The sequence below is a fragment of the Gopherus evgoodei genome, chromosome 6 (assembly GCF_007399415.2).
Source record: "Gopherus evgoodei ecotype Sinaloan lineage chromosome 6, rGopEvg1_v1.p, whole genome shotgun sequence".
In the NCBI taxonomy this organism is placed as follows: Eukaryota; Metazoa; Chordata; order Testudines; family Testudinidae; genus Gopherus; species Gopherus evgoodei.
In genome coordinates this window covers 21,039,322-21,053,947 of record NC_044327.1, presented here as the reverse complement: position 1 = coordinate 21,053,947, position 14,626 = coordinate 21,039,322, and the positions used below count along the sequence as shown (strand labels likewise).

Below are 14,626 nucleotides of genomic sequence, written 5' to 3'. Positions count from 1 at the left end.
TCCATAACAGTGTTCCGATGCCTGGACAACCCCTCTCACTGATTTTGACCCAGGACAGATGAAACACAAAGGCAAGAGCCTAGGGCAAAGATTTTCAGTAAAAGATTTTGAGCAAGGCTCCTAAACTCATTTAGGAATCTGAAAAATTCAGCAGAATGTTGAGGACCCAACATCTTCGGCTCAGTACCAGGACAGGGAAGCAGCATTTGAAGTGGCCAATGAGCCTGCTCTGCAGACCTTATGAGTAGTGCTTCTCAGTCCTTGGAACAGAGAACTATGCAGGCAGGACAAGAAGCAGAGCCCAATTCCCCAGCCGTTTTTATTTTTAATTGCATCACTCCACCTTAAAGTCTGGGTATATCATTTGCTATTTTATACTGCACTCTTATAATGAATATAGCATCTTTCATTCTGAAGGATTCCACAGAGCTTCACAGACTTCTGATCCTAGAAAGACATACTGCTGAACTTTATGCACAGGTAGTCAGTGGAGCTATTCCTGAGCACAGAATTAAGCACATGTAAGCCTTCATAGCATCAGGGATTTAAACTGTTACACAAACATAACATGAAGGTGGTCTCTCATATCACCAAATCACTCACAGTAAGCTCAAATGTCATTTACAGACATTTGCAGCCCCCAAAGAGCTTCCCCCCTCACCTCACTGGGGTTAACATGCTACAGTTTTTAACCATGTACAGCAACACCACATTCAACAGTTTAAGGAAGTGAAGAAAATTACAAGGGAAATTTAAGTAGGCAGAATGCAATTAAAGTTAATCTCAGGATTCTGGCCAAGTTCAGACCTCAACTCTGACAAGTACCATCGAATCTTTAACAGTCACATATAATCAGAATCTTAGGTTTTGTGTCTGTTGGCAAACAGCACCAACAACAGGCACAATGCTTCCCAGTATCATGCTGAAGTACTATTTTCAGTGCTGATTCTAAAGAGACTGACACATACTGAATCAACATTTCCTTGTTTTTTTCCTTCCTACGTTTTCCTTCCAAGTACTGACCTGATTTGACCCTGTTTAGCTTGACAAATTTAATGAGCTCATCACTCAAGACAATATATAGTTCATACCAGCGTCTCATGTATCCCAGACAGTAAAACATAATTTACAATCAGTGCAAAAAGTTTTTATTAGGTTTTTCCACTCATGACCAGTTAGATCTTCATCCAATTTGTAATTCTCCCACAGTACTTTTTCAGTTATATTCAGTCATGTAAAATATGAAAAAAAAAATTCACTACATATTCCTAGCTGCCCAAGTGCTAAAAAAAGTTACAGCAGATTGAGGACAAACCTACAGCATTCACTTACTTTAGCTGGTTCTGATACAGAGGCATATTTTTTAATTTGAGAGTCAACTCCTAGAGACTTGGCTAATTGCACAGCATTTGTATCGTCACTGATTAGCGTCCCAAGAGCCACAAGCAGTCTAAAAATGGCTTCAAGGTCTTGAACAACTTCTATGACTATGCTGATTACTGACAAACACTGAGCTTTTCCCTCAATGTTATTAACTTTATGTAACCAAACAGCATAGTTCAATGTCAATGTGGCCAGTGCGATGTGAATGTTCTTATTGCCTCCCAATTTCAGTTCTATTGCATGTGACATTATTGTGTCCCTCTGTGACATCATGAGCCTCTGGCCTGCCTGGCTGACAAAACAATTGCAAAGAGTTCTAAGTGCCAGTAACTGGTTTGCCTGCTTTCCGTTACGACTCAGATATTTTAGGAGATGGCTGCTGAATCGTATGCTATCCTTTTCACTGCAGAAATTCTCATTCATGCTGGGATGCCTGATAGATAGTCGAAGAATGTCTAATGCTGGGAAGACAATATCTAAGAGACAAGAAAAATATTTTAATGCATTACACAGATATTGCATTGTCTGTAAGAACTCTGGAGAGCTTTCCTTATATGCGCAGATCTGTACTCCTGCTTTTGAAATGAGTACTACAAAAGGAACATACAGAGAACAGTTAAGCTTCAGATAGACCCCAAGTGCCTAAACCACAAGTACTCAAATATGCAGAAATTCATATCAAAACCAAAATTGTGTACACAGCCCCAATTGTACAAAAAGTTTCAGATGTCTACCAGAGAAACTTTGCTGCCATGAGTATTAACTTCAGATACAGTCAGAGTGCTTCCAAGACACTTGTAAACTATCATGTCCAAAGAATTCAGTGTGACAACATTGAGAAGACAGATACTTCACATGCAACACGGCTGCTTCACAGGTGTTAACTTTTTCAATGTAGCCCACATCTAAATAGCAAGCATATCATGGGCAACCTCCCATTCCAGATCTCATAATGTTTTTGTGACCACTACAGCAACTGTCTACGTGGAAAAGGAAAATATTTAGTGTATTTTCAGATGCCCACACTACAATATGTTTTTTATCCAAATTAAAAAAAAAATGGAAAGGATGCCATCAACTTGAAACCTAGTCTGTATTTCTAAAGTAAGCTTAAAATATGAATAGTTTCAGGTACTACATCTGCCTCCTAGCTCATACACAAATATTTGTGGCTATAGAACTACTTAAACAAAAAACAAAAACAGCAAACATTGAACAAGGGAAACTGACACTACCAAAACAGGCTATATACAAATGGCAGACAAATATACAACTTTAAAAGGACATTCCTCTTCCCCCTCCACCCCCAGTAGGCTGTTAGGATAATCTTGGGTGTTGTTTGTAACAGTTAGTGAAAGATTTCAGGCAGAAATGTGATTTTTAAGTTGGCACAGTCCCTTTCATTGTGCTGTGAGCTACTGATCTTCATTTTAAAATTCCCGAAAACATCTGTTCTGTTCCTTTCTCTCTCCTATACATGCTTTCCTGCCCCCAAAATCTCCTCTTCTCCCCTAGACACTTCCCTGCACCCACACACCCCTGAACAAGATGTCTAAAGTGCTAAGTAGTCCAGGCAGTTAATTTCCTGGATATGCTGCCCAGATTCATCTTCCCCTGGACATTCTTCCCTCTCTGGTGGCTGACAGCTCCAATCCCACTGATAAAAGCAGCAAAGAATCCTGTGGCACCTTATAGACTAACAGACGTTTTGGAGCATGAGCTTTCGTGGGTGAATACCCACTTCCTCAGATGCATGTAATGGAAATATCCAGGGGCAGGTATATATAGGTGTGCTAGCAAGCAAGCTAGAGATAACGAGGTCAGTTCAATCAGGGAGGATGAGGCCCTGTTCTAGCAGTTGAGGTGTGAAAACCAAGAGAGGAGAAACTGGTTCTGTAATTGGCAAGCCATTCACAGTCTTTGTTCAATCCTGAGCTGATGGTGTCAAATTTGCAGATGAACTGAAGCTCAGCAGTTTCTCTTTGAAGTCTGGTCCTGAAGTTTTTTTGCTGCAGGATGGCCACCTTAAGGTCTGCTATAGTGTGGCCAGGGAGGTTGAAGTGCTCTCCTACAGGTTTTTGTATATTGCCATTCCTAATGTCTGATTTGTGTCCATTTATGGATCCTGTTCTTTACCTTTTTAGCAGCAGGGCTCTTTTTTTATTTATTTACTTTTTTTAAACCATCAACTGCACCTGGTCCTCCTCCTCACATGCAGCTGTTCTTACAGGCACACAGGCTCTTTGGAATGAAGAGACTGTACACCTGTAAAAGCACTAGAAACATGTAGGTGTCAGCACTGATCTCCCACATCTCTATAGACTATAGTATAGTTAACTGCTGTGTTTCACAACTGTTATGAATGATTTACCTAACGTAAACAAATTCATATTAAATCTCTTAAATGTGATTTAATTGTTTTAAAAAGTTAGTTTTCTACTTAAAACATCATGTTAGCATTGGCCTGATATAAGGTTAAATTTTAAATTCAGTTTCCTCTGAGTTCAGCATACACAGTGCACCCAATTGATTTACACAGGCTATAAATCTCAACCTGACTAAAGAGCCACTCTCCACTACGGTGAGTGCCGCATTAGGGGGGCTGTGTTGTGAGCTGGTGCGGTGAATATCCGAGTGTCTGTCTGCTGTGCCCATTTGTTTGACTGGTACTAGTTGCAGGCACTGTTTGACCATGTGCTTGTTTGTTTGAAAAGTGTGAATTGGGAGTGATTTGTTCCAGGTGGGCCTTGAGTGGTTGATTGGAGGGAAGGCTTTCAGCCAGGGCAACTGCTTTGAGCCAGCAGCCTTATAGAAAAGCAGCCAATTGGGAACCGAATGAGCTGTGAACAGAGGAGAAGCAAACAGAGGCAGTTTGCCTGGGGAGATTTCCCACAGAGTTTTGCCTTTCAGGCTTCTGTGAGCAGTAAATACAACATCTGAAGAGGCTGTTAGAAGGAAGACAATATGGATAGTGAGCGATCAGCTGTTGTGACCTGCATAGGATGTGCCATGTTTGTCTTTCTTCCAGAGGATAGAAATGACTGTCTGTATAAGTACAAGCTTGTCTCCGTATTGGAAGAGAAGGTTAAAGGTCTACAGACCCAAGTATCAACCCCACGTTGCATCAGAGATGAAGACTTTCTGTATAGAAGTCAGTGTTTGGTACTGCAGGCACAGCATGCTGAGGAATCTGAAATGGCAGTGCAGAACAGGGAAGAAAATTGGCAGTATGTGACTTCCAGAAGAAGAAAAAGGAGAACCCATGTACCCCCAATGCAGAGAGAAGAAAAAAAAACATTCAGGTTCTCTGCACAGATACTATGGCAAAGAATGGTTTGGAAGAGTCATCTCAGGGAAGGGATCAGGAGGAGACCCCATCGACCGGAAAGCATGGGTTGCATTGTCCTAGGGATGGGGAGTGCCACGACCACCATTCCCAAGAGGAAGAAACAGGTGGTGGTAGTGGTTGAGGACTCCCTCCTAAGGGGGATGGAGTTATCCATCTTCCATCCAGACCAGGAAACTCAGGAAGTGTGCTGCTTGCCCAGAGCTAGAATTCAGGATGTGACGGAGCGTCTGCCAAGACTGATCAAGTCCTCGGACCGCTACCCCTTCCCACTTCTCCACTTGGGTCCCAATGATACTGCCAAGAATGACCTTGAGGGGGTCACTGCAGACTATGTGGCTCTGAGAAGAAGGATAAAGGAGTTTGAGGCACAGGTAGTGTTCTCGTTCATCTTCCCCATTGAAGGAAAAGGCCCAGGTAGGGATCATTGTATTGTGGAAGAAAATGCACGGTTACGCAAGTGGTGCTGGAGATTCTTTGATTCTTTGACCATGGAATGTCATTCCAGGAAGAATTGCTAGGAAAAGATGAGATCCACCTAACGAAGAGAGGGAAGAGCATCTTCACAGGCAGACTTGCTAATCTAGCGAGGAGGGCTTTAAACTAGGTTCACTAGGGGATGGAGACCTAAGCACTGAGGTAAGCAGGGATCCCGGGAGGAAACACAAGGAGGAGGGTGCAACGGGAGGCCTCCTGATTCACACTGAGAAAGTAGGGCAATCAGCTAGTTATCTTAGGTGCCTGTACACAAATGCAAGAAGCCCGTGAAACAAGCAGGAAGAATTGGAAGTTCTGGCACAGTCAAGGAACTATGATGTGACTGGAAGGACAGAGACTTGGTGGGGTAATTCACATGACTGGAGCACTGTTATGGATGGGTATAAACTGTTCAGGAAAGACAAACAAGGAAGAAAAAGGGGAGGAGTTGCACTGTAAGTAAAAGAGCAGTATGACTGCTCGGAGCTCCAGCAAGAATCTGGAGAAAAGGCTGTTGAGTCTTTGGATTAAGTTTAAAGGCGAAAGCAACAAGAGTGATGTCTGGTGATCTATAACAGACACGCACCACGACAAGGAGGTGGAGGCAGACAATTCTTCGGACAAGAGAAGTTTCCAGATCACAGGCCCTGGTTCTCAGGGGGACTTCAATCACCCTGACATCTGCTGGGAGAGCAATACAGCAGTGTACAGATAATCCAGTAAGTTTATGGAGTGTTGGGGACAACTTCCTGGGGCAAGGGCTGGAGGCACCAACTAGGGGCCGTGCTACTCTTGACCTGCTGCTCACAAACAGGGAAGAATTGATGAAGAAGTGGGTGGCAACCTGGGCAGCAATGACCATGAGATGGGCGACTTCAGGATCCTGACAAAAGGAAGAAAGAAGAGCACCAGAATAGGGACTCTGGACTTCAGAAAAGCAGACTTGGACTCCTTCAGGGAACTGATGGGCAGGATCCCCTGGGAGGCTAAAATGAGCTGGGGGAGGAGTCCAGGAGAGCTGGCTGTATTTTAAAGAAGCCTTATTATGGACACAGGAACAAACCCTCCTGATGTGTAGAAAGAATAGCAAATATAGCGGATGACCAGCTTGGCTTAACAGAAAAATCTTCGGTGAGCTTAAACACAAAAAGGAAGCTTATAAGAAGTGGAAACTTGGGACATATGATTAGGGGGGAGTATAACAATATTACTCGAGCATGCAGGGGTGTAATCAGGAAGGCCAAAGCACAATTGGAGTTGCAGCTTGCAAGGGATGTGAAGGGTAACAAGAAGAGTTTCTACAGGTATGTTAGCAACAAGAAGGTGGTCAGGGAAAGTGTGGGACATTTGCTGAATGAGGGAGGCAAGCTAGCAACAGATGATGTGGAAAAAGCTGACGTACTCAATGCTTTTTCTGCCTCGGTCTTCAGAGACAAGGTCAGCTCCCAGACTGCTGCACTGGGAAGCACAGTATGGGGAGGAGGTGAGCAGCCCTCAGTGGTGAAAGAACAGGCTAAGGACAGCTTAGAAAGCTAGACATGCACAAGTCCATGGGGCTGGATGCAATGCATCTGAGGGTGTTGAGGGAGTTGGCTGATGTGTTTGTGGAGCCATTGGCTTTTATCTTTGAAAACTCGTGGCGATCGGGGGAGGTCCCGGACGATTGGAGAAAGACAAATATAGTGCCCATCTTTATAAAAGGGAAGGAGAATCTGGGGAACTACACTTGGAAGAGAGGAAGATGATCAGAAACAGTCAACATGGATTCACCAAGGGCAAGTCATGCCTGACCAACCTGACTGCCTTCTATGATGAGATAACTGGCTCTGTGGATATGGGGAAAGCAGTGGACATGATATACCTTGATTTTAGCAAAGCTTTTGATATGGTCTCCCACAGTATTCTTGCCAGCAAGTTAAAGTAGTACGGATTGGATGAATGGACTATAAGGTGGACAGAAAGCTGGCTACATCGTTAGGCTCAATGGGTAGTGATCAACAGCTTCATGTCTAGTTGGCAGCCAGTATCAAACGGAGTGCCCCAGGGGTCAGTCCTGGCTCCGGTTTTGTTCAACATCTTCATTAATGATCTGGATAATGGGATGGATTGCAGCCTCAGCAAGTTCGTGGATGATGGTGGGAGAGGTAGATATAATGGAGGGTAGGGATAGGGTCCAGAGTGACCTAGACAAATTGGAGGATTGGCCAAAAGAAATCTAATAAGGTTCAACATGGACAAGTGTAGAGTCCTGCACTTAGGATAAAAGAATCCCATGCACCGCTACAGGCTGGGGACCAACTCAAATATTGGTACACCTATTCACTTCCAGTTGGCCAGTTTCAGTTTAGTCCAATGAGCTCCTAAAATGCATTCAGTGCAGTTCTGGACGTTTACAGAGTAGCTTTGAACATCTGGGTTTAAACAATGGCAGAATGACATGCTTTTAAGTGAAACAATCGTGAAAAATTTAAGGCACCATAATGCAAAGTTAATTACTTCCCTTCCTCAAATAACTATGGATGAATATTTGGAGGGAACAGATAAACTATGGAGGAATAACTCAAAGGAAGGGATAGATGAAGAGGAGCTTCCCAATTATCTCCTGCCCATCCATATAATGTGTTTATTTCATACCTTCTGGCCAGTTAATGGCTTTCCACAAAGTTTGAAGTTGTTGTGCTGTTGGTGTTTCTAAAGAGGTATTACATGTTACAAAGAGTAACTTTTCTAGGAGTATCAAATCATCTTCAGTTAGCTTTTGTTCTTCAGGTGCGCTTCCATTAAGTTCCTTTAGTTTACCTGTGCAACCAAAAAACCCCAAAAGGTTAGTCTGTGCCAGTTGATTTTCACCACATGAAAAATACATACAAAGCACTTTCCAGAGAATCTCAAAGCATTTTAGAAACATCGAGCCCCCACTATTTTCACAACTTTTGTTCTGTAGATTTTTGAACACAAATTGTTATTTTGCTTGACTTCACAACCTTTCTAATTCAGTTTTTCACAAGTGGCTATTTTTCATGATCGTCATTTCCACAATCACCCAACAAAGCTGAGGTACAATCCCAAAATCTGGATCCTTGATTCCCTGCTCTAGTCACAACATTCCATGATCCACAGTATCTCTAGAAAACTCTTGTCCCAGAGAAGTCTGGACTTCCTAAGCTTAAGTTATAAAAACACATCAATAATATTAGTTCATATTTTATCATTTTGCACTTCTCATTAGGAGACTTGACATTACACACTCAAGAATGTTCAAGAAAGCTGATTACAGAAGTAAGTAACACTGCTGCAAATTTTCAAAAGTAAATAAAGTGTTTTAAAATGGGGGGGAGATTTTGAACTCACATCTATAAGGTACTGAAATATGTCAGCTGAAGGTGGTAAAGGATCATATCACAACAAATTGATTTTGAGTGTTTATAGCTGATCCCCCCACTCCCTCCCTTACCTTTTGATTATCAGGGTAGCTAAGGTATGGGAAGGCTGGGTAATTCAAAGTTAAGATGAGTCAAGATGCGCTCAGAAATTATTGAAATCATCTTAATATGCATACTTGCTTGCTAAGTGCCAAGGAACACGTAATCACCTTATGATTCAAAAAGCCTTTGAAACTAAAATTAGTTTCAACTATGCTAATTTAAGGACAAAATGTTTATTATATATAATATATTCCAAAATTTTACAGTTTGCCACAAAGTTGATCCACTGATGCATATACGCCTACCAAAGGTCACAAATTCCAATTCTATAGAAAAGTACAAGCAGGAGTACCACTTCAATTCCTACTACCCTTTCTTGTCAAATTCGTAGCAGACAATCAATGGGAAGTCCTGGAAGGATGGGTTGATGGTCTATCTTGAAAAAAATCCTATATTAAATTTGTAGTTGGGGGTTCTAGCCCCCGGAGTTCCATAATCTTATCATTTGAACAATTCAGTCACATAGGGCTAGTAGGAAAAACTTTCCTGGGTGAATGACATCAATGTTTGCAGAATCTAAGCTTATATTTAAAAAATAATAATAATAATAATAATTCTAGCCCTTGTGGATACAAATTTCAGTTCTCACAGCTATTACTGGAAACCGTATGGGCAGCAGTTAAACAAGTTAAAATTAGTCAATTTCATTCTCCATTATATAGGGAAAAATCTAGGAGTAATAGCAGAGGCAGGACTGGAGCTATTTACTAAAGAGAACTCCCCACAAATGAAGGCATGGGATTAGCAGAGACCACCACTACACTCAAGCAACCAGCAGCTTATAGAGTTAGAGGAAGAATGTGTTCTCTTTACCATAGGCACGTGAAGTGGTGGTGTGGGGGGTACTGTAGCATCCCCAGGTTTTATGCAGGGCAGCTGGCCCCGCAGCCCACTCCCCAGCCACTGGTTCCATGCATAAAACTGGGGTTGTTTCCTATGCCTATGCCCTGCTCCTGGCCCTCTGCCTGCACTCTGCTCCCCAACCTCTCATCTCATCTGGGGTTCGGGTCCTGGCCGCCAGCCCCAACCCTACTCCCAGGCCTCCATGCCCGGGGCTCCACACCCAGCCAGGGCTCTGCTCTTGGCTCCGCTTCTGGCCCCACACCTCGTCCCTCTTATCCCATCTGGGTCCCCCGCTCCCAGAGAGACAGCCCTGCTCCCAGCCTCAGGGTGGGACAGAGGGGCGGACAGGATTAAGGGGGCTGGTTTTCAGCACCCTCAGTACTAAAAATGTTCCAGCGCCACTGCTCTCTACCCTCTAGCAGTCTGGGTTTGGAGTTCACAATGATCAGATATTTTCTAGTACTGAGTATAAAACAGGGAACACCAGGAGGTGGTCAAAGCACAGCACCCTCGTAGTAAACCCAGCACCCTTCATTTTCGAAGCAGCTGGGGTAAGGTTGCGGGCATGTTGGCCCTAGACAGTGGGACTCTTCATTGTAGTTCAGTCCTCTGGCTATTGGATATTTGGTACATTTTCAAGCCCCATAAAGTGGGAAGATGGGGAGAGGGTGATAGTGAAATGACGAATAAATGTGGGAGGGAAGGAGAGATTTTACATTCATAAGCTCTTTAAGGTAGCACTAAGTAATCCCGTAAACATGTATAGCATCTCATTTTGAATTACTATTATATCAAGTATAGTTTTATAGAACTCCCTAGGTACAGAAAATACAGACAAAAAAAGAAGGGTAAGAGATTTTGGGGACAGATGAGATACAGAAAACATAGGGAAGGAAACAGAACTAAATAGCAAATTATAAGTGGGGAGGGTCAAGGGAGAGTAAGAAAAGTAAAGTGACGGTGAAAACAAGCACTATGATCTATTACAGCAAAGAGAAAGAGTGGAGTCAAGGCAGAAAAGGAAAAGTCTAACAAAAGCAAGGTACATTTACATGAATTCAGTGGAAAGTTTGTTCATGTAAATTACAATAAAATACTGTACACCAGTTGTTCTCAACCAGGGGTCCGAGGCCCACTGGGGGACCATGAGCATGTTTCAGAGGGTCCGCCAAGGAGGGACAGTGTTAGACTTGCTGAAGCCCCACTGCATGGGGCTGAAGCCTGAAGCCCTATCACCTGGGGCTGAAGACAAAGCCTGAGCAATTTAGCTTTGCGGAGGGCCCTGTGGCATTGGGCCCCATGCAACTGCCCTGCTTGCTACTCCCTAATGCTGACACTGGCTTTTATATGCAGAAAACCAGCTGTTGTTGCACAGGTAAGCCGTGGAGTTTTTATAGCATATTGGGGGAGCCTCAGAAAGAAAAGGGTTGAGAACCCCAGGTGTACACGACTGTTTTACTTCGTGTGTTACGCAGGATGTCAGACTAGATGAGTATAATGTCCCTTTTGGACTTGGTCTAGGAAAGTGCAGGGGACATGACTACCTGGGATATTGGGTAAATTTATCAAGTCCTGGCTCTACATTCAAAATCAAAGGATGTTCTCCTGAAGCCAGCAAGGGCTGGGAGCACTGTGGAGTTTTATCGCAACAGAGGGAGCAAGACTTGTATCACTCAGAATCACGAATTCAGTGAGCAAAATCCCCCAAAAGAGCAAGAATAGGCATGCAACACTTGTATTACAGGGAGAACAAAGTAGATATTTTATATAAAAGAAAAATTATTCCCCTGCGAAATCCCAATCCCCCACTGTCTGGATTTTCAAATACCCTTCCATATTGTAGGTCTGTCTGGAGCTGTGACTGAAAGATATCAATTGTGCATGACTACAAGATCGGAGATGTGGTAAAAAGTAATGAAACTTCCTGGAGGGGCTGAGAAAGAATGAAGAATTAGTTTAATCAAAATTAGATTCAGGAATAAAAAACTCACCCAATATTTGTGTCGGGTTGGCCTGGTCAAAAGTGACAGCTTCCTTCTTTGGAAAATAAATATTTTCAGCTTTAGCATTGGTTGCTTGATAAGCACCTCTTCCTACACAAGGTAAAGATATTAGAAATTCAACAGAATAGTGTTTGATAACAAGTAGTAACTTCCTTTCAGAAAGTTAAACTTGCTAGCTATATGTTTCTGTATGTGCTCCTCCTGAAATTTATCACTAGTTATGTCATTAGTACTTACAATAGTTACAAAACCAAAAGGCCATAATTATAAACAGAATTCATTCATAACTGGATTTTTTCCAAATGCTTTCCTACACAATAGCAAGTGCATAACTAGGATTTCATTGTAATCCAAACAAATATCATTCAGTTCACAATCTTTCCATTTATTTAAATATTCCAAGATCAGAAGGGACAATTGTGAACAGCTAGTCTGACTTCCTATGTAACACTAGCCACATATCTCCCCCAAAATAATACTTAGAATTGGAGAGTAGATATACTTGACACACAAGTATGGACAGTCCAAATTTTAATCCACAAAAAAACCCTTTATCTTCACTGTGTCATTTTCACAATAAAGAGGCAAATGATTTAGGTGGTCTGCATGGGCTACACCTAAATTATTTGGAACTGAAATTTGAGAGATTTCTTTGGAAAGGCAATTTCCCCTACCTTAGCAATGAATTATCAGATTTGACCTATTACCTGTGATGGATTTGCTAGAATTACATTTGAAAAGAATAAACTCAATTAGTAGAATTCACTTAGCTATTTAAAACTGAATATACACCTCTATCCCGCTATAACGCAACCAGATATAACACAGGTTTGCATATAGCGCAGTAGCAGCGGGTCTCGCTGACGATTTAAAGGGTCCAGGGCTCTGGCTGCTGCGGGGAGCCCCAGGCCCTTTAAATCACCGCTGCAGCCCTGCCACTGCTACCCTGATATAACAGCGTTTCACCTATAACATGGTAGGGATTTTTGGCTCCCCACGACCGCGTTATATCGGGGCAGAGATGTACCAATTTTTCTGGCTGGTGCTACTGACACCATCTTTATGATCTGAAACCTATTTAACATACTAATAGAGTCACTCTTATAGTCCTTTAAGGGCAGATTAAACACCACATACTTTGATGTTTCACTGCACGATTCCCACCAGAGCACAGAATAGAGATATACAAAAGATGAAAAAAGTTTCTTCCATTTTTCCAATAAATTTCAGAGGGTGAACAGGCTTCCTTTTACTACAGCTTTGAAAACAACTGAATTTAATATAAAAATCTCATCTCAAGCAGAATCTTTTAGTGTTTAAAGAGAAGCTGGAGTGAAAGATTTGTAATGCTTTTTTATTTGCAAGATGAAGCCCTTACCAGTAAATGGATCAACTCCCCCACTCAAAGGAGCTACCACATTTGATGCAGAACCAGGGACATAGCGACCAGCACCTAAAAGATGGCAAATGAAGTATTACATGAATGTATACCACAGCAAGGCAAGTAAAAAGATAACTAGGTTTTTCTGCTATTGATGAAATTATATCACACAGTCACAATATCCGTATACTCCTTAAAGTAAAAAGGTTATTTTTAATGAAATAAAAAAGTTATCCTCAGCATGTCACACAGTTTGAGGATTGTGCTACACTGTGGTATATTAGCTATGTCCTGTTTCTTCTAGCACAAAACTAGAAATTAAAAAATACAAGCCAAACTGATCTTTCTCGAGTGCCAAGTGATTGTCTTAACCCCACACCAACAGTTGTGGTCATGACCCTGCTAATTTGAAAGTGTTCTATGCTCTTACATTAAGACAGTTTTCACTCAGATAAAACCAGAGTAGTAAGACATGTAAAATTCTACAGAAAAAACCCAACCCCTAGTTGGCCAAGTGATTTAACAAAAGTTTAGCAAATATGAGGGTTAAGCACCTTGTTTCCTCTGCAGCTGGAGTGGTGGTACACTGTAGAGGACAAACTGAACTGTGTGAGGTAGAAGAGGGAGCCTCATATCACTTCTCCTCACAGTGGATTATCACAGCAGAGGAGTCAGTCTGGTCAATCTGAGTCAAGAGGAGTCAATCTGATCAAGATTGCGGCCCCCCAAAATACAGGGATAGGTGGAAACTTAGTTCTCTTTGTTGGCCATTGGTTGGGCCTGAACATGATAAAAACCCACCTTTTGATGCCTGCCAGAGGCATTAGAACAAAATCAAGTTATGTAATACCTGTAAACGGATCTGGTGCAGGTACAGCATTGGACCCAGATGAAGAGCCCGGAACATAGCGACCACTGCCTGTTAAGCAGTAAGAAAAGGAAAGCCAGTTAATTTTCTTATGTTGATAATAACTTCTACTGAAACTCATTAGTCTCTGCACTGGTCACTCTTCGGATGGCAAAGTGGCTCAAAATGAGGCTGAATGCAGTTTGTGCCTGGGGCGATAAAGATGTTTTCCAGGGATTATTTTTTGTTTTGTTTCTAAAGAAAGTTATGAAGAAACACATACCATACATATACACACACTTTCTAGTCATCTAACCAAGCCAACTAAGCATTTGTTTCTTTCCTTTAAAAAAGGTATACATTCCTACACATTTGTTGTGACCTTCAGACTCCTAGCAAGTTGCCAAATCAGCCATCTATGTTGCAAAAATTAAGACACTCTTGGGTTAAAATCATTCCATTTAGATTGAGACACCAGATTTGCAATGCATCTCCAAAAGGAAGATACTGTTAAAAGTCCTGCATACAAAATTATGTCTGTTCACTGAGCTTGACTACCATCAAGAAGTCAGCTCCATGTATTTAAAAAAAGGACAATGTTAAAAATGTATTTTATTTTTAAAATAAAATTTAAGAAAGTTTCCTTGCTACTACCACCACGTATGTAGTTTACTTTTTGTTCTTCAATGGGATTGGAAAATGCACATACTAGTCTATCCTATTTAGGTTCTGGCACCTTGTTCATTACCATCTGAGCACTTTCTAGACTTTCAAAAGGCAAACTAGGTGAGGTAATGTCTTTTATTAGACTAACCTCTTTTGGTAAAAGACAAGCTTTAGTGCTTACAAAGAGCTTTCCTT

General features: G+C 41.9%; 1 protein-coding gene across 1 annotated transcript in view; it reads right to left on the bottom strand.

Annotated features, from left to right (window-relative positions):
* Positions 1-1,125: 1,125 nt before the first annotated feature.
* Positions 1,126-14,626, bottom strand: part of PLAA (phospholipase A2 activating protein) — a 28,580-nt gene continuing 15,079 nt past the window's right edge. Inside the window, exons 10-14 of the mRNA XM_030567038.1 lie at positions 13,769-13,837; positions 12,916-12,990; positions 11,526-11,627; positions 7,841-8,005; positions 1,126-1,859 (exon numbers count right to left, since the gene is read on the bottom strand). Of these exons, the coding sequence (XP_030422898.1) occupies positions 1,294-1,859; positions 7,841-8,005; positions 11,526-11,627; positions 12,916-12,990; positions 13,769-13,837 (977 nt within the window). The 3' untranslated portion in view covers positions 1,126-1,293. The remainder of the gene's footprint in view (positions 1,860-7,840; positions 8,006-11,525; positions 11,628-12,915; positions 12,991-13,768; positions 13,838-14,626) is intronic.